This window comes from Rhinichthys klamathensis, unplaced genomic scaffold, assembly GCF_029890125.1.
Source record: "Rhinichthys klamathensis goyatoka isolate OS25496 unplaced genomic scaffold, OSU_Roscu_1.1 h1tg000006l_1, whole genome shotgun sequence".
NCBI classification, from domain to species: Eukaryota; Metazoa; Chordata; class Actinopteri; order Cypriniformes; family Leuciscidae; genus Rhinichthys; species Rhinichthys klamathensis.
This window is the reverse complement of record NW_026606559.1, coordinates 1,724,479-1,747,219: the sequence shown is the minus strand read 5'-3', so window position 1 is coordinate 1,747,219 and position 22,741 is coordinate 1,724,479. Positions and strand designations below refer to the sequence as shown.

At 37.7% G+C, this 22,741-nt stretch overlaps 1 protein-coding gene across 2 annotated transcripts; it reads right to left on the bottom strand.

Annotated features, from left to right (window-relative positions):
- Positions 1–1,258: 1,258 nt before the first annotated feature.
- On the bottom strand, positions 1,259–21,274 carry cnot10 (CCR4-NOT transcription complex, subunit 10). Of its 2 annotated transcripts, none has more exons than XM_056257325.1 (19): positions 21,098–21,274; positions 20,524–20,618; positions 20,277–20,438; positions 19,204–19,354; positions 18,928–19,070; positions 16,730–16,816; positions 16,456–16,539; positions 16,204–16,321; positions 15,795–15,944; positions 15,478–15,683; positions 13,654–13,775; positions 13,189–13,368; positions 12,942–13,022; positions 4,398–4,511; positions 3,454–3,584; positions 3,330–3,365; positions 2,333–2,460; positions 2,110–2,185; positions 1,259–1,956 (listed from the first exon to the last, which is right to left on the bottom strand). In XM_056257325.1, the coding sequence occupies exons 1-19, from the start codon at positions 21,114–21,116 to the stop codon at positions 1,790–1,792; spliced, it is 2,250 nt and encodes a 749-aa protein (XP_056113300.1). In that variant the 5' UTR covers positions 21,117–21,274; the 3' UTR covers positions 1,259–1,789. The 2 variants fall into 2 exon arrangements, with proteins under 2 accessions (XP_056113300.1, XP_056113307.1); XM_056257332.1 differs by having other exon boundaries at positions 18,928–19,067.
- Between the last annotated feature and the right edge of the window lie 1,467 nt (positions 21,275–22,741).

Genomic DNA, 22,741 nt, shown 5'->3' with positions numbered 1-22,741 from the left:
TGCCTTTAGTGAGTGAAACCACTTATAAACAGCTTAAGTTCACAAATGAGTATTCTTCCCTTTAGTCAGCCACAGACCACGGATAACCAACAGGCATTTGCCAAGGGCAGGGGTTCCCAAACTTTTTTTTCAGCTGAAGTATTATTTCATTCGCACATGTATTGTTTATATATAAATACATATATAAACACTCATCAGCTTGTAATCTTGTCATATGTTAAAGCTGCCTTTGCGTGCTTTATCTGAAAATTCCTACTTCCTGTTTCTGAAGTTGTGATTACGAGCTCGTCGCATTCAAGTGCTTTGTCGTTGGAAAGAACAGGAATGGAGGACACCAGGTTAATTCTTGCATATTTATTGGGAAAATCTTATTAAAGCCAAAATAAGATTTAGCGTCCCATTCATTTACAATCATACAAACATTCAATCGCTATCTATAGTCAGCTTGCTGACGATTCTTGAATTTCGGTCAAATACAGGCTATTTTCGCTGTGTATAAAAACATACAATACACTTCAAAGGATTATTCATATTTGTAAATATGCTCTACTTTAACAGCCAGACAAGGCGATGTAGCTGTAGTGGAAAAAACGAATAAATAAAAGGTCACAGCAGCAATGTTTCTCCCCTCCGCCATGTTTAAAGTTTATGGCTCACCCAACTCTGGAACTACTTGTTGGGAACGTGTTTTTTTGGGGGGGAGGAGGGGGCAGCACATATTGCCACACCCGTACACATAGCTCAGATTCACGCTTCACATCTATAGCATTCATCTTCAGCCGCTCCAAGGGGTCACCCACCTACATAAAACAGCATGGCTATAAATAAGAACACTTGCTCGGCTGTATTTATTATAAGAAACCAACAGTTGACCTCTGCAATTTGCCTGCATTCGCACAGCATAGTTTTCTTAATCCATGATGCAGTAAAAATAGTTATCCAAATGCGTTTTTACGAACATGAAAAAGCCTCTTGGGGAACAATCTATTGAGCTGCGTTTTTGGCACTAGCATCTGGCTGGAAAAAAACCCATAAAGGCTTAAAGAAGAGCTCTTTCTCGAGTCCAAAGCATCATTGACAGGACGTCAGATCAGAGAAACAATGGGGAGAAAAAGAGGGGGTGTGGGGGCAGAGGGATTTAGCATAAGAAAGACCCTGCATGAGAAAGGTGATGGGCCACCCTAAGGAAAAAGGGCAAAAAAGGAGAGACCACACATGAAAGAAAGCCGACATCTGTCCACCCACGCCAGGGACGGGCTTTTAGAAATCAGGACATTTATTTGAGTCTTATGCACCAGTAGAGAAGGAATCAAGTTATACAATTGAGATATTTAAAAGCTTCTACATTTTAAAGGACTGTTTTTTATTTTTTTTATTTGCCATGACTGATGTCAGACAATTGTCCATGATTTTATGCTAATTACATCTTAACAGTGACCTTTGGTCCATCGATTTTTAACATCCACGTGATCTCGATTATCGCAATATAAGGGCTCCATGCAGATTTTCCAGAAATAATTTACTCATAATCTGTATAATTTCATATATGGCAGTTCGTCACTGACCCCATTAATGTCACACCACTAACAAGTGTAAATAAAATTTATTTATAATTTCATAGACCCCAAAACACGTACATATTTCTAACCGACTGCAACAGACAACCAGTCTACAACTCTCTTGCTTGTTTTTTCCCCCCATCATCCATCTTGGTTGCTGCAGCATCATAAATAAAATTAAAAAAAAAAAAGATGTTTGTGCATGTTTTTAGGGGTTTGTGTCAGTGGTATCACTTGCGCTGTACTTGTGTAAAGGAGGAGGGGGTCTGTATGGGCTGTACTGGCTGTGATGACTGGAACGGAAGTGGTTTCTTACGGAGGTCAGGGGAGGAGATGGGCATGACGGAGGGGAGGAGCTGGTTCCGTTTGATGATCTGTAGGGCCAGCTGTGTGTTTCCTGTGGAAGAAACGATCACAGTTTTAAACCATTAATCAAAAAAAAAAAGTGACAAATGATTCCAGGTGAGGAAAGGTGACCAGCCACCTCCTGGAAATATAGAGACATTTCTCAGCAGGCACTGTGTGATTAAACTCTGTGTGCGTGACTCACCGTTCTGCAGTTCTAAGTAGACGCCCAATAAAATGGCTTCCGGAGGAATCTCCTTAGTGTTAACCATTGAAGCAGCCTATATAGCCGGGAACCAGAAAACAAATGGGTTGGAGAGTGTTTAAACTGTATGTATGTAGTGTCCAGATAGATAATTGCATTATTGTGGTTTTTCAGTGGTAAACTACACATAAATGTGAGTGCTTCACATGAGATGAATGTTTACCTGATGGAGGCACTTGCGGGCTTTCTCGTACTCGCTTCTCAAGCAATACGCACTGCCCAGGTTGAAGAGCATTGTGGCCCGGGCAGAACTTACTGAGCTGGGGTAACATAAAGGCGTCTGTTTCCCTGCTGCAGAACACCAAAAATTAATAAATGCATACATAATAAACCAGACTATACACTGTCTGAATCACTTAATCAGTGCATGTTATTCTGATTAAAATTAAGTTTTGTAATCATATTTATAAAACATAACTTAATAATAATTAAAATTATAGTATACGGTTAAATGGTCATTTTTCTCTGCTTGTGTGAAAAGTATTAAGAAAATTCTACAAAAGTGCAAAGGAATTATTGGTAACGCTATTTTAGTGTCTCTGTTACATGTACTTACTGTAGTAATAACAGGAAATTATGCATTATTACATCCAACTAACCCTAAAGCAAACACTAATTATATAGTAAGTACATGTTGTTAATTAATAGTATTACTCTGCACTTAAATGTATAGTTACACTGTAACAAGGACACCTTAAAATAAAGAGTAACTGAATTATTTTCTAAATAAAATAAAAATCTAGTTTAACTTCTTAAATAGACAATATATTGCACATTGAATACATTATGAGTGTACACATTTTATTGTTTAGCTTCAAAATGTCTTTAAATATACTTTTATGGTGAAACGTTTTATCAAATATTTATAATGTTTTTACAAATTTGTTTCACTGACTTACCATAAATATAAAAACTTTTTTTTCTTTTTTAGAATAAAAAAGATCTACTAGCAAACTACTTAAGGCTGTCTTTTAAAGAATTGTATCTTTTTAAATGAGGCTTTTCTTTTTTTGTTTTTATGATCCCAGGACAGCTGTAGAACACATACTTTTTACTTTATAGCCCCCAAAAAACATCAAAATTATTTTTAATTCAGAGGTATGGATTTATTTTTTAAATTAATTAATACATAAAAAAAATAAAATAAAAAAAACACTTACAGGACTCCACAGGCTCCAGATCTCCTTTATCAGAACCTGTCATTAACAGCACAGGCACATGTCAGTAACCACACATCACATCCTTTGACACTTGCATGTTTTGATTATGTGCTCATTTTCATACCTTGGTCTTGTTCGGTGGATGACACACCTAACGAAACGTCGGTAACGTTCTCTGGATTGAGATGTGCAATGGCGTCAGAGATTCTGTCCAGAGAGATCAGGGCTTCAGCAGCATATAGGTGACCCAGGAACCTGAGAACACGCGCACCACACAACTCATCAGAAATGTATTATTGATCAGCTAAATACATTATTTAAAGCCACTTCTCAAGACAAAGACTAATGCTAAACTGACTGCTTTACATTGCGAGCGCTGATTCCCCACTTAGTCTCAGCTTCATCAGTGTCTGGGAAATCTAGCTGGAATAAACCAAACCAGACCCGATTACGAGATCATATTCTGGACATTCCAGGACATTTACAAAACAGCACGTCAATTTAGGGGGACAAAAATTGGGGGATTTCAGAGTTTTAGTACGATTTCACATGAATTGTACCCCAGACATCATCCAAAATAACCGAACCCTTACGTCAATTGAACTTGGGTGCACACCAAAAGTGCTAGTGTAAAAGCACCCTAAAAATAAAATCTTTGTCACTTGAAATAAAATAAATTAAATTAAAATGTAAAAAATAATAATAATAATAATCTAGTTGCCGTGGAAACATCTCATTTTCATTTAGATGAAGTTGATGTTAACTAAAACTGAATTAATAATTAATAAAAACTATATACAATTGACCAAACAAAACTAAAATTAAAACAGAAAAGAAAAACTAATTTACAAAAACCTGTCGACGATACTAAAATAACACTGCAAAAGAATAAGATATTTTGTAACTTTTTTTGCAAGGAAAAACATAAAATAAAATAACTGGTTGTACCACACATCAAACATCCCATTACTCAGGACTGGCCATTTTAGGAGGGTAAATATTTGCTGAATGCTGTGAGTGCAGGACCCATAAAAGATGTAAATCAGCCAGAAGAAGAGAGACACTCACTTGAGCGATCCTGACAGCTTCGTCTGATGCAAGAGCTTTTCTGCGTGGTTAAGAGCCATTAAGTTGTCCCCAAGAGCAAGAGCCACATATGCACTGCAGGCTAGAATTGAGCACCTGTGAAGAGAGACCGGCCAAAGAGAAGTAAGCAGATGAAAGGAAAAAATAACTAACCCAACTAATGTGTCATTTCCCTCACGAATAGTGTAAACGGGGTCCAAATAATTTAGTGATGAGGTGAGTAAAAAACATTCAGGTAACGTTAGTCAGTTTACTTGCAGATTAGTTTTAATCAAATTTAAAGGACAACTCCTGCGCAAAATGAACCTATGGTGTAATAAGACATTGGTACTGAGTCAACCATTCTCTGGGATTTGTTTTCACTGTTTAGCGTATAACGCTAGTATATAGGCGATAGAATAGTTAATCGCTAGTTAATACCACTAACAAGGCTCAAAACAGCCCCACACTAACACGGTAGCATATTGAGGGTCCCTACATGCAAGCGAAGCATTGAGAACTTTGTAAGTGTACAGACAGTTTAATAAGAAGATACTTTATAAAGACAATACACTTCGCGTATACAGGCAGGAGCCATCTTTGGAAAACAGTCTCGACCAGTCGAACCACGAACGCCGTGCTAAGTGAGCTGGTCGATCGGAATTACGTTTGTGAAATCTAATTACATGGAAATGCATGAATTACCGTATTTTCCGCACTATACGGCGCACCGGATTATACGGCGCACCTTCAATGAATGACCTATTTTAGAACATTTTTCATATATAGGGCGCACCGGATTATAAGGCGCATAAGATACTGCAGTCAAACGTTTGACTGGGTTTGCGTTATGCATCCACTAGATGTGCTAAAGGGAATGTCAACAAAACAGTCAGATAAAGTCAAACTTAACTCCGTTCACTCCCATGGTAACGTTGTTCAAACGTTAAAGGAAAACTCCGGTCGAGCTCATTTTTTGTAAATTTGGAGTGCTGTCAGTACAGATAACAACGACAAAAACCGGTGTTGCCTACACCGTGTTATCCTCTTTTTAAAATTTGCACCCTGTTGACTTAAACGGGACAAGTTTTAAACCTGCTTTTAGCCTCTTAACAACCTTAATGTGTCATTACAAGTGCACAGCCATGTGAGTGAACACGGTGAATCTGACTGCGGTAAATGTGAAAGATGTGAATAAAAATGATGTTTATTCAGCCAGCTCACATACCCGTATTTTCTTCCTGTTTTCGGTGGAAGTCCACAGTAGTCAATTGTCGAGTGCGCGCGCGCGATCATTGGTAAAGCAACAGTGGAGACTCAGACTGTCAGCTGTCAGCCAATGACGGTGCTGTGTGGTGTTCTGAGAATATCAGCTCAAATGGATAGTTCATCCGAATCAGATGTTGAACACACGGAGGAGGTTTGATCGCGCGCGCACGAACTCGACAATCAACTACTGTGGACTTTGACCAAAAACAGGAAGTAAATACGGGTATGTGAGCTGGCTGAATACCATAGACAGTAAAAGAAATGGACAGAGCGACCCCATTGATTTCAACGGAGAAGAATTGAAGCCCGATTATTGCACTTCCTGTCTGATGTCTGAGCGACTGCGCAGGCTCAAACTGAGCGTGACGACAGTCTGGCAGTTGAAAATCTTATAGTAGCTGTGCCAAGATAAATCTGAATCACCTAATTCCTCAAAAACGTTGTTGAAATATTTTGTCCCATTGCTTTTATAGACTCTCTATTTATGGGCTTCTACCTTGACTTTGTGCCTCCATGTCCTCCTGATTGCCTCATAGACAGTTAAAGATTGCCTGCGAGCTTCTCCTCCTGTCTATACGGTAATGTCTCTATTGTGCGACAGAAAGTCCCGTGGTTATGACGCAATCTTTAGCCTATTTTTAAAAAAACGGCTTCTACGGGGCTATAACGTAAGATACAAAGTAATAGAACATTTTATACATTGTCGTGTTTCTTTAGAAATTAATAATGGACAAATGAAGTCTTTGGACGCCTCAGATGTAAAGTTATTCGCTGTCAAAGTGACGCCAAAATGAATGGGAGTCAATGGGATGCTAACAGCAGGTGATGGTCTGCTACAATGGTGGCTCCAGCGAGGCTTCAACTTCCGGCTGATGGATTACCCCCTTGCTGAATACAGAGATTATTCCTGCCTTCGTGAAAGCTCGGATCACAGTTGAGACTGATATATCAGCCCAGGCATCCACGATCCATTGGCAGATAGTGGCGTAAGTCGCCCGGCGCTGTCTCCCCGTCTTGGTGAACGTGTGTTCACCATCCATATATAAGGCGCTACAAGGGAAAAAGGGGTCCCATACTTTCATATGAGATTCCAAGTCACAGTTCAGCTCACTTAGCACGGCGTTCGTGGTTTGACTGGTCGAGACTGTTTTCCAAGATGGCTCCTGCCTGTATACGCGAAGTGTATTGTCTTTATAAAGTATCTTCTTATTAAACAGTCTGTTGACTTACTCAATGACTACTCAAAGACTTCAACTTGTTTCATTACCAGGGCTGCCAACTTTTGAGTTCAGCTTAGAGTGAGATTTTGGGGGGCGGGGCTTGGGTTATGGGGGAGGGGCTTATTGAGGGGCGTGGCTTAGTGTGGGAAAAAATACAAACACAAAATCCTTGCATTAGCAGAAGTGTATTAAGTATATATTGATTGTCAAAGTATTTGGTATCTGTACAGAATTTCTTTGGAGATTTACATTACATTTAATTTTACATTTAACATTTTAATTGACATTCTGTTCTTAGAAAACAATAATTAACATTAACTACTAGGCATGTCCAGATATTTGTCATCTGGAAATGCTTTTGTACTATTTTTTTATGATAAAGTTATGTAAAATAACTGCTCAGTGCTGCAAAACAAACAACTCTGCTAATGCTAACTTAATTCTATATAAACTATATATCAGGCCTATTAGTTACTAGCCTAAACTGGATGGAGACAAGGAGCGCCCTGTAACTCACTGACCTGCCTGCGTTCACAATTCACACGGTGCAGAAGGGAGGAAGAACGGCTGACTACACAGTTTATGGGAATAAATTGTGTAGGCTATTTCCCTCACAATTGTCACAAAAAACTCACACTGTCTGTCTGGTCTCCAGAGCCGGTCCGAGCCTTTTGGGGGCCCTAAGCAGAATTTGATTTGGGGGCCCCATCCCACTACGCGAAGTCCCCTGTGCTTGACGATTATTGACACAAATGTCACGCAATAATGATACATTATGAATGAATACAGTGAGGTTATGTATTAATACAAAATAAATAGGCCTACTTAATAAAAAATAGATGCCTACTTAAATAAAAAAGTTTTAACTTTTACTTTACTCTTTTACTAACTCTTTGAAACTTCTTAAAACAAACTGTCTCAAAACATATAAAATAAATGATTTGCTAAATTAATGACAAAACTGAGAAATCAGAAACATAATAAGAGCAAGGGTTCAACAATGACAATTATTGTTGAAAACTGTAAAAATATTATTATTTCTCAACTGTCTCAATACAGTGTAACTGTCCACTGGGTTGTGTTGCGAAAGACACGCAAGCTCGCTTACCTCTCTGCCGTCGTGCACGCGCGTGCGCGGTTAGGAGCTCAACACATCTGTCTCGCATGCACGCTCGCTCGCTATAGATTACAGGATATTTTAACTAATTTGCGGTAAAACTAGTCGATCAGGATTGGCTCAACTGGTAGATCTATAGATAAACTTATCTTTCAGGCATTTGACCGACCGGGTTGACACTTCAGCGTGAGAAATCGGGGGTGTGGCGTGAGAGCGTGAGAATTGGCTCAATTGCGTGAGTCTCACGGTGAATGCGTGAGAGTTGGCAGCCCTGCATTACTGGATGGATCAGCTCTTTTGAATGAATCTCATGAATTAATGATTCAACGACTGATAAATTTTTTAACAGTCCCTTGTTGCCACCTACTGGTGAAACTATGTAATTGATACAATTTTTATTTGAAGCTTCAAGTTACTTTCAAAAGAATCATTGTCATTTAGGAATGAGATTGCATGGGTGTTTGAATCAAGATGGCGATCTTTAAACGATAAATCGTGCAGCTCTACTTAACGCATTTTCCGGAATATCTTGCATTTTGTTTTATCATCCGAAACATGCTGACTTATATTCCAAAGCGAATTATATCATGCAATTAACGCAAATCAATGTGAAACATGCGACAAGAGCTCACATTTGGATTTGTGTTTAATTGAATGAAGTGCTTGAGCCCAAATTTATTTGTTTAGTGCATTTCCAACACGCTGGTAGTTTCAGTTTCACGTTAAATATATTTGATTTTATTAAAAAAATGTTTTACATTTCTGAATCTAATAATAATATGTGACTTTTTTTTTTCAACAAAGCAATGCAGTCTTTGTGTCTTCTGTGAGTTTACATTTAATTAACAAATACATCTTATTGTGTACCCAAAAGACCAATAACAACCAAAAAAGTTTAAAAAGATAATTATATAAATGATAAAGCTAAATTTGAGACTTTATAGCCTGGTTTCAAAGACAGGGATTATATTAAGCCAGGATTAGGCCTTAGTTCAATTAGGACATTTAAGTAACTTTTATAAATATGCCTTAGAAAAAAAAAATCACTGGTGTTTATCTTGAGACAAAACACATATTTTAAGATATGTCAGTGCAAGTTACTCAAGGTTAAACCAGCTCAAACGTGCATTTTAGTCTGGCACTAGGCTTATGCCTTGTTTGTGAAACCGGGGGTAGGACTTTTTAAGGACCACCATCACATTTAATTCGGATTGAGCTAAATCAATTGCAGCGTTTACACGAAAGCTTTTCAATCTGATTGAGCCATCAAAGCAATTATTACCATTTTATTGAAAGCAAACATAGCTAATGATCAATATCAGCTGTAAACAAAATAATTTGCATTAAAACAATGCATTACAAAAAGTAGGGACTAAAAATGCATACAATGACAGGAATGCAATTGTTTAAAGATGGAAATATATTTCTTAAGTACCTAGGAGTGACCAGGCGCTCCACTAAAGTCCATCCTAACTATATCCAGCACTAATTTATAACATTTTAACATCTGTCCTATTATGACTTACATTACTGTGCATTAAAACAGGTAAAATTTTGAATTAAAGTGAGTGAAATCTTAACTGCCTGGTGAGTTTTAGGCCATTTTGCTTATAGAAGAGTTTTATTTTCCATAAAAGTCCTTTTGTTTGTTCACCTTTTTTTTTCAATCTTAATGTGGACAGGCCACAAAATTGGGGGCACACGTGAACTAGTGTATGTAAAAACGTACTTTAATGAAAAATGATTTCAATATAATATTTTCTTAGCTTCCTAAACGACAAGCTTCTCTGACAGGGGTGAAACAGAGAAATGCTCAGTGCACTGAGTGGCTGCCTGTGACACAATAGCCAGCAGGATTCCAGGAAGAGCCCTTTGAGTAAATGGTGCTCTGGCTCATAAAAGTGTCAGTGTATCAGGGTGTCAGTGCAGGGTCAACACAATCCACACACCACACCCCTTCCCTTCACAGCGAACCACGTCCGGACAGCCCTCTGTAGCAGACTGTCCCGCTGGATCAAAGATGAGGGGGAAGGGGAGAGTGTGGGATGGAGGTGGGGTTGAGGGTCTAATCAATTCCCGAGGCAAAAAAAAAAAAAACAGAGTAATGTGAGAGTGTGCTGTGAAGTGGGGGTGTAGAATAAGAGGTGTATTGTGGGCTAGCCGGGGGAGGGGTATTCACAATTATAAGTATAAAAGGTACGCTGCCTGAAGCAAAGCTTGCTGCCAGTGGAGTCTAACAGTGACTGTGTTGGTTAAAATAATGCAGGTTAACTGGCTTTACTGCAATTACTAATGTAACTAGCAATTGTTGCATTTGTGAACTAAAGAATTCTAAACCATTATGAAAACACTATGGAAGACAACAATAAAAAAATGAATATGTAACGTTTGGTTAATTCAAACCGAGGGGAGCTAATGTTAGCCATGTTTGGAATAGCATACTACCATTTGTGAATAAAATCTGCCTGGAATAATGTATCCCACAATGATCTTGACCCGGAAGTGATGAATGTACCGGAAGAATCATCAGCTGTCATTTTGTTTTGTGTTTTAAAGATTTTTCTAGGCTCATTATTTACATGTCGCAAGTTAAGATGTTGTTAGTCAAAATTGGATGTAAAATATAACTGTTTATAAGGGTTTCTGCAGGGTAAATTTAAGAATTTTTAAAACACCTTTTTAAGACCAAGTAAAGGAAATTTAAGGAATCAAAAGGGAACTCAATATGTCAATATGTCGTCTAAATGTAAATATCTAGGGAGAAACACAATGAGTTGTATTTGCAACAGAGTTTGAATACAACTTCCAACAGATATCCATTACTTTTTCATTTATTTCACAAAAAAAGCTCGAACCCAACCACTAGAAAATGGAAATAACTTTACTGTACATTCGGATCACACTGCAAAAAAGTAATGTTCTTTCTGTTCTTCCAGTACAACTGTCTAAAGAGTCTTATCAGGATGCATTTACTGGATACGAAATTACATAAAATATGAAATCAGAATGAAGTAAGTTTGTATAGAAAAAATATCTACCAATAGGCTCAGAAAAATCACCTTAATTCAAAGGGAATTTATCATAATTTATAAATATTTGTTCTTCTTTTAAGCATAAACTCATAATTTTGTTTAATTTTTCAAGATTTTATTTTACATTTGCGTCTTGAGACGCAAATGTAAAATAAAATCTTCATTTAAAGATGTTTAGATATCTGTATTGGAAAACAGGGAAATACAGAAGAACCTTTTTTTGTGAAATCCATGCAAAATGTAATGCCATGACTTAATGAATGTAAGACCTTTCTGTTCTCATTTAAGGCCTTTTTATAAGGCCTTAATTTGTGTAAGGGCAAATTAAGACTTTTTAAGGCCTGCAGAAACCAAGTAACATAATTAAAGGTTCTCTAAGCGATCCTGGGTGACGTCACTTCTTGTTGACGTTCGAACTATTGTCAAACAAAACGGAGGCTAGCTAGACCCTCCCTCCTCCTCATCCGCACACTAACCCCCCAAACCACACCCCCAAATCCTTCTTGTCGGTCATTGGCTGGAACAGTTTGTTATGTTTCGTGGTGCGGGTAAGCCCAGTTTGTTTTTGTTGCCGTTTGTGGAGCCTGGGGTGTCTGCAGAGACCGCGTTTTTTTACAGTGTGTTCAGGGGACAGGCAGCTAGCGGATAGTGAGGAGATGTTTGCTGTATGTGACAAAAAAAGTTTTGGCCTAAAAAACGCGTGACATCGCTTAGAGCACCTTTAAACTGTGTTTTCTTACTCTGTATTTCTGTCTTGTTTTCCAGTACAAGTTTCACCGCTAGAGGTCGCTAATTCAAAACAATCAAAAAGACGTAGCTTGATGACGCAGTGACGGAGAGTGGAGTCATGGGAGTTGTCGTGTTCACCTCCACATCCGTTTTTGCTTTATATGTTTTATCTTTGGCGACAGAACCAGCAGCAAATGATAATGAATAATTGTGGTCCATCACGAATGTGCAAAACAAACAACTGTGGCTTGCTAGATGCTACCAGAGATCGTCGGCTTTGACGCTACAACTACTACTTTCTGGATTTTGTCAGGAAGCGCACTGTGTTTCTACAGACAGCTGAGGGTAGGGACAGGCGAAGCAAAGACACTGGCCAGGTCAGAGGTCACTGGTTAAATCCAGAGAAATCCACAATTTTAACCATAGTTGGAACATATGGGATAATCTAAGTACACAAATCAAGAAAACATATTTGTTCTAAAGGTTTTTGGATATTTTAATGCAAAAATTGTACATAATGTACCTTTAACATTCATAAATGAAGAAAGATTTACCAGAGAAATAAAATGACATAAGATATTAAGTATTGTTTTCTGAAAAATGTATCAAAATTAAGTGGTTTAAGCTTAAAACAAGAAAATAAATCTGCCAATGTTCTTGTTTACTTGAGAAGCAAAATTACATCAGATATTAAGTCTTATGTTAAATCAAAATTAAGAGAGTTTATGCTTCTAAGTAAATGCTTCTTAATTTAGGAATTTAAGATATTTGTACTGGAAAACGGAGCAAGAAAATCTCTTTTGCACTGGCTAACAACATTTCTGCACACAATGGGCTGAGCCAAATCAAATGTGTTAAAAAATGGACTGCATTTATATAGCGCTTTCACAGACCCAATGGCCACCAAAGCGCTTTACATATTGCCTCACATTCACCCATTCACTCACTCATTCATTCATAAACCGACGGCGGTGTCAGCCATGCAAGGCGTTAGGTGTCTTGCTCATGGACACCTCGACACTTGGTCAGGTGGGACCGGGGATTGAACCTCCATTCAACCTACATGAACCACTGAGCCACTGCCACCCCAGTCTATGTTAAAGCAGTCTTTCAAATCATCTTCAGGCTCTTTTTATATGAAGTGAGAAATTAATTCCAGAAAAGTCTCCTGTAACCTCACCTTAGATTCTCCACCTCCTGCTTTCTCAAGGGTGATGAGGGAGCAGCAGGAATGAACTTGTCTCCCTCTTGGGTCTTCCCACTGTCAGTCAAAGAAAAAATCCAAGTCACCAGATCATCTCTATCATCAAAGGGTGAGAAGAGGGTATCTGACAAGTTCTGAAATGTGTTCAGCAAAAACTGTATTCAATCTAGTCAGGGATCTGTTTTTGCCAGCACTGGGTTTGCATGCATGCATGTACATGTACCTGCAGGCATCGCTGGTCTCGCTGCCGCTTTCTGTGCTGCCCGGCTGACTGCAACTCTTGGAGCCGTTGTCTGGTTTGCTGTCGTGCTGCTGGTGCTCAGGCAGCAGGAGCAAAGCGTTACGCAGACAGATTGCTGCAAACTCCATACTGGCCACTGGGATTGCTGCTGACTGGCCTTCACTGCACACAAACACAGATATGCAAATACATTTTAGCATGGAAGTGCATAAGAAGGACTTTTTTAATATATATATAAGCTGGAAACCTAAAAGGTCGATATCTTTGAATGCTACTTCTGTGAAGAAGTGCAACAGGATGACATCTTCTGGAGAGACTCTGACATTACAGTACTTTCGCCAATTTGAAATCTAGTTACACCCCTCCAATCAGGCACACAATCTCACACAGCTACTTTTCTAACACCATTAACAACTAGAAAATGTCAGTTAAATAAATCTTCCTCACCTGTAGATGGTGTTTTGTGTGGACTGTGATGCTAGAACAATCTTGCGATGGTAGCCCTGGCCAACAACAGCCTGCACAATCCCCTTTTTACTGGGTAAACCTTTTGTTTCCTGCTCCGTGCTCTGAAGGAAACAACAAAAAGTTTATTTATCAAAGTACCAACTTCAAAATGGCATGGATGTTATAAAACCTCAAATGATTCTCAAAATCCTCTACTCATTAACCAAAGCGTTTCCAAATTTAAAAGAAATTATTAAGACTTGGGCTGCGTTTCTCAAAAGCCTCATGATCTAAGTTGATCTTAGAGACCATTGGTGGTAATGGTTCTGCAATCTACTGAGGATCACAATGCTTTTGGGAAACGCAGCCTTGGTCATACCTAGTTTTCAGCGTGCAAAAGATGTTAACTGACAAAAAAATACATCACCGTCTAAAATACTTAAACTGCAATTTAGTGTGGAAAATATTGTTTGCAAATAAATAATACTTTGGTGTCATTTAAGTATTTGGGTGTGAACAGGCCTTTAAACGAGGCAAACCAAATGTACAGGACTGTTCAAAAGTTTGGTGTTGGTAAAATTTCTTTCATTCAAATGTTTTAGAGAGATTAAACTCACAAAATTGCATTTATTTGATCAAAAATACAATAAAAAAGCCACATTGTGAAATATGTTTTTTAAAAATAACAGATTTCTACTATATTTAGAATGTATTTTTTTTTCCTGTGCTGGCAAAACTGTACTTTCAGCAGCCATTACTTCACAACCAAAATAATTGTGTTGCTTAATATTTTTTTGTGAAAACCGAGATCCATACATTTTTTCTTCCTCAGGATTCTTTTATGAATAGCATTTATTTGACTAACTAAAGTTACTGTATTCAGGTATCTTTTTTGGCTACTTTGTACTTTGAGTATCAAAGATAATTATATTGTATTTATACCATTTTTTTAATAAGTTTATGTAATCTTTACTTTAATACATTTTAATACATTAGTAATTGCATTACTCATCACAAATGTAGTCACATTTTGCATGGCACCTAACTTTTTCTGCTACAAAAGACCGCCATCTACAGGGCATTAAAGGTACTATATCTTGTGTGTTTTGCCCAAACTTGTCAACAAGGCTACTTTACATGAATATGAGTGCATTAGAAGGAAGTTGCTGAATCGCAGGTGTTTCATATGAGATGAGGACATGACTGCAGCCGGTGATGAGGCTGAAACCAGCATGTCCAGTGAAAGTAGGCTTTGACTATTTCATTTGACTAAACATTATTTGATTTATCTGTTATATTGAAGAGACCTTATTGAAGGATTTTGGTTTACTTCTGCCATTTTTGAGAACTGCTTAACTGACACTTGAGTGTTAGTAGACGTTTAAGACGCTGTTGTGTCGACCTTGATTTATTGCAATTTTGAGGTGTTCAGCTTTATTTCCAATTTAGAAAATAAACATGATTGCTCTCCTCACAAATCAACAGTTTTTGTGTTTTGTTTTTCACTGGCATCTCTTAGTTGTTGAGGGCTAGTGTATCTTTGAGCCTACATTCAGTGCGAGTAAAATACTTAAGTACTGGTAAAATCAGATAATCTAAGACTTTTACTCGAGCCATATTGGAATTGGAGACTGTCATTTTCACTGTAAGGTATCTGTACTTTTACTCAAGTATGGTTTTCAGGTACTCTTTGCACCTCTGTCAATCTTACCAACCCCAAACTTTTGAATGGTAGTTTAAGTATACATATATTCCTGCCACATTTAGAAAAGCAAGGGGTTCTTTCATTTTACATTTTAAAAACGTGTGTGTTAATGTGAGTACCCCTTTATTAGCTGTGATGCAGCACTCTGCGAGCCTGAGCCAGAGTCGAGGGCTGGAGTGATACACCTGCACCGCCTCCATCAGACACTCAAACGCTGCCAGCGGTCGCCCGATATGAAGTAACTGAATCCCACAGTTATACAGCAACTCATAGCGCTTATTAGCTAACAGAGCACACATGGGGATGCCCGTGAACATCTTAGCTGCTGTGGAAAAATAATAATAAAATAATTTAACAAGACAACACATTTTTTTTCCCCATTATGAAATTTAAATCTATTATGATCGGGCATGCAGAAGGTTTTCATTTCTCTTACCCTGCCCATTACCGCCATCACCAAGCTGGGCGCATGTGTTGTCATTTTCTTGAAGTGCTTTTTTAAAGTAAAATAGACCCAGGTTGTGCTTCCCCATGGCAAAATGGATACAACCAAGATTATTCCAGAACATACACCTCACACATTCACCTTCAATGGGGGGGAAAAAGGACAAATCTGAGCCAAAACATTGCAGAAGAGAAAACCTTTTGACTGGAACATTTACTGAAATTTCTAAAGTGTATTTTACATGTCTGACATCACTTCTTGGAATAAACAGATTTAAATGATTATGGTGTTCACATGTCTCAGATTAAATGGAAGAGAATGGAATGGGATCCATTTTTTTTCTTTTTAAAGCACATATGGGTGGTTTGTAACTATGATGCACATTACAGAAGTCATGTACCTGTTTTTAAGGGTCCTGGATGCTCTGCAATATTTGAACTGTTGAGGAGTTTCACAGCTTTACGATAATTTCCCCTCAAATACTCAAAATTACTCTTCAAGAAGAGTGAGGGCGCAGACTGAGGAAGGAATGTGTAAATACAGACAATCAACAAAAGTTACATTACAAGTGTATTATGAAACGTGCAGGTGTACCTGACCAACGTTTACAGTATGCATGTATTGTGTGAATCAGTTGACTGTGAATCCTCACATTTCCAGATGTGTTCATTACAGATTTGATTTCCCGTTTGCAGGCCTTTAGTGACTTCATCTGGATATATGCTCGTACTTTATACTGCACACACAAACATATCCAAAACAGCTTGATTTTTAGACAATGTTGCAAGCTGATCGGCATTATATTGTTTTATATATTAGTTTAGAACTAATTAACAGTGCAATTGCTCTATTGCAAACCTTTATTATTTCATTTTTTCTTATGTTTAATCGGAGTGCTGTAACATTCATTATTCATCTGCTCTCACCTGGTGCATCTTTGATTTAGCTGCTTCGATCATAGCTGTGAACTCTGCTTTCAGAGCGGCAGATTCCTTATTCATGCTGTTGGCACTCTGCAAATGACACGTGATCCAAAAAGTTGAAGTTGAGAGAACAGAATCTGGAGCAACAACTCTATTTAGCATCTCACAAAGTGCCATTGTTTTTAACCCATTCTTCATTTTCTAGGGCAGGAACTGGTGAAATACAGCCAAAGGTTTGGTTAAGCGAAAATGTTTTGTTACTTTGGCAGATAAAAATATAATAAGGGACACTGTTCAAAAGTTTGGGGGCAGTAAGATTCATTTTTTAAAGAAATTAATACTTCTATTCACTAAGGACACATTAAATTGATCAAAAGTGACAATAAAGACTAGGGCTGGGTATTGACACAAATTTCACAATTCGATTCGATTTCGATTCACAAGCTTGCAATTCGATTCGATTCCGATTCGATTCAATATTGATTATTTTGGATATCAGGTACAATACACGGCAAATTTTCTCAAGAAAAACAAATCTCTTAACTAATGCTGTAAACTATGGGAGTCAGTTGTAGCCTATAAGCTTCATTAGCCTACTATAATATTGAAGGTAAAAATGAACTGATTTGTAGCTATACAAACACTTAAATTACACTTTTATTTATTTTTATAATAATAAAGTTATATGAAATATAAACATTTAAATGGTGGCTGTCATAAAAACTTGCCAGATTTATTCAAACATGCATTAAATATCGAAGAACATTAAACATTATAATGAATATGTAACATGGTGCATATATTTAGCAAAATGCTCCTCTTTAGAGTTAATTTTTCTAGCTGACTAACGAGTTTATGGTCACATATGGTTTTTCTGAGGTAAATGTGACGTTACATGACATTGTTTACAAGTTGTTTTACTGACGTCTTTCCACGGAAACACTGATTGAGCGATTCCATGTGACATGATACGGATTTCGATAAGTTGTACTCTATCTTTTAACACACTTTCAGACGTTCATTCATGTTTATTTCGCGCTGTAACTGGTATTATTAAGCAGAAGAGGAGATCATGTGCACTCCGCGCTGCTGCTTCTCTTGAGCTGAGCTGAGCCAGAGCGATCTCACGCCACAGCGCCAAAACGGTATTTATGTTTTTGAATTTCGTACAAAGCACAAAGATTATTGCGATTTATTGGATGGGATGCGCGCTACAATGTTCCATTCATTCATCAGATGAAAACAGGATGACTAATCGATTCTTGAGATTTAAGAATCGATATCGGTTCGTAAAAATGAGAATCGATTAATATCGAGAAATCAATATTTTTTACCCAGCCCTAGTAAAGACATGTTACATATTTTTATTTTGGTAACACTTTACAATACATTCTCATTAGTTAATATTATTTAACGCATTTACTATGTTTGAGCAATACATTTGTATGTATTAATCTTTGCTATAATTAGTTGATAAAACTTACAATTGTTCATTGCTTATTCGTGTTATCTAAGGTCCATTAAATAATATTAACAGATACAACTTTTGATTTTAAATATGTATTAGTAAATGTTGAAATTAACATTAATTGAAATTAATAAATGCTTTAAAAGTAATTTTCATAATTTTTTTCATGTTAAATAATATAGTTAACTAATGTTAACAAATAGAACCTTATTGTAAAGTGTTATTTAATTTATTTCAAATAAGTGCTGTTCTTTTAATTTTTTTATTTGCCATCAAGGGAATAAATTAAACTTTAAAATATATTAAAATCAAAAATTGATATTTTAAATTGTATTTAAAAAATTTAAAAAACACCCCAAACCTTTGAAAGGAAGTGAATTTGGTCTATTACCCACAGAAGCATTCTCATTGTAAACAAAGCCAAAAAAAAATAGTATAATTAAAACATATCAGTTATTCCTGAATTCAAGCTCATCAATAAAAAGAAGAAAACAATGATGGACAAAAATACAGCATGACAGAAAATACACAAGCCTGTCAAAGTAACAAATAATGATTATTTTGTAGCACAACCTGTGCCATCAGAACCCTACATTGGTTTATCAGTAATGTTATTTGAAAAATGCTTTTTCTTACAGATGTTATCATTTTAAATATAACAACAAGAACTAGTGAGACAGGAAGAAACTATCAAAAACTCAAAACTATTTGGAAGGAGGCATACATCTCTCACCTCTCCTTTGCCATTTTTGCTGTTCCCTTCCTTCACGGTGAGTTTCTCCAGCACAGCCAGCAGGTGCAGAGCCTTCTCTGGCTGGAAGGTGAGCAGGTACAGATCCACCAACAGGAAACAAACGGCCTGAGCAAACTTTTCTACTGGGACAGAGAAACCCATCAAGCAATGCCACACTACTGCACCAGCTAAAATACCTACCGGTAATACTTCTGGTGCTAGTGGAAGAACTCACTGCAATACCATAACAGTTTTTATTTGCATTCTGAAACATACCAAACGGTTCGAGAAACTGGTAGAGTTTCTCCCCAATGGATATAGCTTCTGAATACTGCCGCATATGGTAATGGATCACTGCTTGATTGTAGTACAGGATACTGTTCTCGACATCATCCAAACCATCAATATCTTCCACGGCTGTATGCATCTGCAAACAACAATTAATTATCATTAATAATAACATAATAACTAATAACTATAACAACACCTGACAAACGCGGGTGGATTTCAGCAGTGGCGTGTAACGCAGTCACTCCTGCTAGCCACTTTAGCGGGTTGAATTTTATATACAATATATACACATTTTTCAATTGTAGTCTCTTAAAAAGGCATCTGAAATATAATCCTATGTGCAATGTAGTGTTGTCAAAAATACTGATTTTTCGATACTGTAATATCTGAAACGCTTCCAATACTACTTTTCCGCAGAATAGATACATGATACCAGCTGTGCCTTTTCTCTCTCTCATCTCTCCGACAGCGAGTTTACACACAAAACCGCCTCCCTTCACTCACTCATTTCTTTTGCTCCAGTGTTACAGGGCTTAAATTTCGGCGTGGGATTGTGCTTATAGCGCATAATTGTACTCTTTCCCACAGATTTTGTGCTCACAAGCAAAGTGCGGGCACATAAAGCCACCTCTTAGAACTAAATTGAGTTCTATTCGCTGCTTATTGTGCTTAAACAGTGAAATACACACAAAATAATATCAAAATGCCAGTCTTGGCGAGTATTCACGTAAACACAGTCAGTTATATTTCAAGTGAATGTGAACAGTTGAGAAAAACAAATGTGGATACAATTTAAAAAATATAATGGATCTGAGTGTCAGGTCTTAAAGTGACAGCAGCTATTAGATAATATTAAAAAATATCTATGTGGCAATTTTCCCCATGGTATCAATGTCAAAATTGTGGCCAGTGAAAATGCTGAGTGGCTAGTAACTCTGGAAAATCACTAGCCAGAGTAAAAAAAATTATGTTAACCCCTGACTATAATTGCTGGGCATTTTTATGACAATTGTTGAGCAACATTTGACAATGAAACAGAGACTAATGTAAAACCATACCTGATTTTTCAAGGTAGTTAACATCTGCTTCAGGGTGCTGGTTGTTGTCTGCCCACTTTTATAAAACTCAGTGATTGCTTTATTCATTGTAATCTTGTAGTCATCTTTGTTTAGCTCCTGAAGGTTGTCAAGGTTTTTCAGGGACTCATCATAGCTTCCAGCCTAAAGAGACATAATCACAATATAACATCAGCTAATATTCACGCATACAACCACTCGCTCAGACAACTGTATTGTAGTTATTTACGTTAAAAGCCTCAAAAGCATTGGTTGCCATCTCTTTCTCTTGATCTGAGACCCCAGGGGATGAAATGTTGTCATGTTTCATGTCACCAGCTTGATCTTGAGAGGAAACAGATTCAGTTAAGTGACAGATGATTGAATCAACTCGTGCAATTCCTACTGACAACATTCACTACTGTTACATGACTGCAAACTACGCTTTAAACCTTTAAGACAAAAATAATTTGATCGTAATGCAAGCTATCAAAACAAGGTAAATTCAAAAGCCTAACTGTCAGAAACCGATAACGTTAATATACTTAAAAGCATTTCTTATACAATAAACTACTTATACAAACATAATTAACATTGTATTTCATGAACAAACACTATTAGGCCAGTTCAATGACGCAGTTAACTATCTGTTTAGGTCTCGTTATAACACTAATTATATATTTGTAACATAAATGTTATTAAATTATACGAATATAAAAATAAGAATTTGTTTGTAAAAAAAAAGATCTGTTTACATTCCGGGCAGCGCTCAAGAACAGCTGCAGTGTTTATCAGACTGACTGAATATTATAAACGCCGCTCACCTGAGCCTGTTTCAGCCATTACTTCAAATGTATGGACGCTAATGCGCTTTTACAACGGGTAAAGATGTAAGTTAAATCCACAATTTGAATATATAGAAAGAAAAAGTGGAAGGTGTGTCTCTCCAGAGCAGATTCAGAACTCCGCCATGAATATTACCCACAACCACGGCGCGAGGTTTTTTTTTAAACCAGCCTTTTATGTACGCGATCCCCACCTATCGTTTTGGAGGATGAACTGCAGCTAATTGTTGGTTGACCATTTCGGATCCCAATTGCTCTTGTTCAGTCAATGTTGAGGTCAGTAGGCTATAGTCACGGCCGCATTAACAATAGGGCTAGGCGGGGCTAAAGCCCCGGGGCCCGAGCAAGGAGGGGGCCCGTGATTGGCTGTGGTGCAGATTGACTACTACTAGCAATCTGATTTCCAAAGCCTTACCACGCCCCCCACAAATTGGTCCTGTTATTTAGTGGGGCTTTGCCGTATATTCCATGCATTATCATGGAATCATTATCATTAATATTATAGTGACCGTTCGCAAAGACCCGCCTTTTTTAGTTACTGTGTGACAAGCCAGGCGGCTCTCAAGAGTCAAGCACATCATGTTCTCACGCAGTGAAAAATACATCGCGGGGCAAAGACTAACTTTACACTGAGTGACTACATACAAGAGAGGGCTCAGACTGTTGATATGAAACAAAGTCTCAACTTTCAAATATTGTCATTTAAGTAATTTAAACAATACCGTTTTTCACGTTCAAGTCCACCGACGTTAATCCACTGACAGCTTTGTTGTCGGACAAAATTGCGTATTCGGCGTTATGATTGGCCAGTTCGCCTGTCAATCAAACCCCCGTGGGCAGCAGGGCATGGTAAATTGAAACGTCACGTTTTAATTTGATCTACCAATCAAATATATTTATTCTATATTTAACGCGTGAACAATCGACCTGCTGCTGTACGTAGGCCTATCAGATGATGGCTGCCTGAGCCTGATTAAAATATAGCCTACGCATCAACCTATCAATCGCCTCCACTCTTCACTTCATTCTAGAATCTAGACCAGGGGTGCCCAATCCTGCTCCTGGCGATCGACTGTCCTGCACAGTTCATCTCCAACCCTAATCAAACACACCTGAAGCAACCAATTAAGGTCTTCAGAGCACGTCAGGATCACTTGAAAATTAAAGGCAGGTGTGTTTGATTAGGGTTGGAGATGAACTGTGCAGGACAGTCGATCGCCAGGAGCAGGATTGGGCACCCCTGATCTAGACTATTCTTAAGACATCATCGACCCCACCAATTTTCGGTAAGTTTGATTATTAACTTGATGGATATTGCTTTTTGTGTTTGATCAAACTCTATATTCGGCTAAAGGGCTGGCGTGGCGATAATATATCCGGTAGAAATATGTTAATTTTGCTGCGCCATCATGATGTAAGTTAATAATTTAAACGCGTTTTTAATTGTGGTTTAGATACAAACTATTTTAAACTGATCAGGCACAGTAAGCAGCGGGAGAGAATTCATTTAGTAAATGCTCGTTTTGAGACCATGGTGAACTTGAGACGGTTTTGCACAGCGCACTTGAGTTCCGACCCTGAGGTCTTAAAGTGACAGTAGCTGCTAATAAAGCTGCTGTCGCC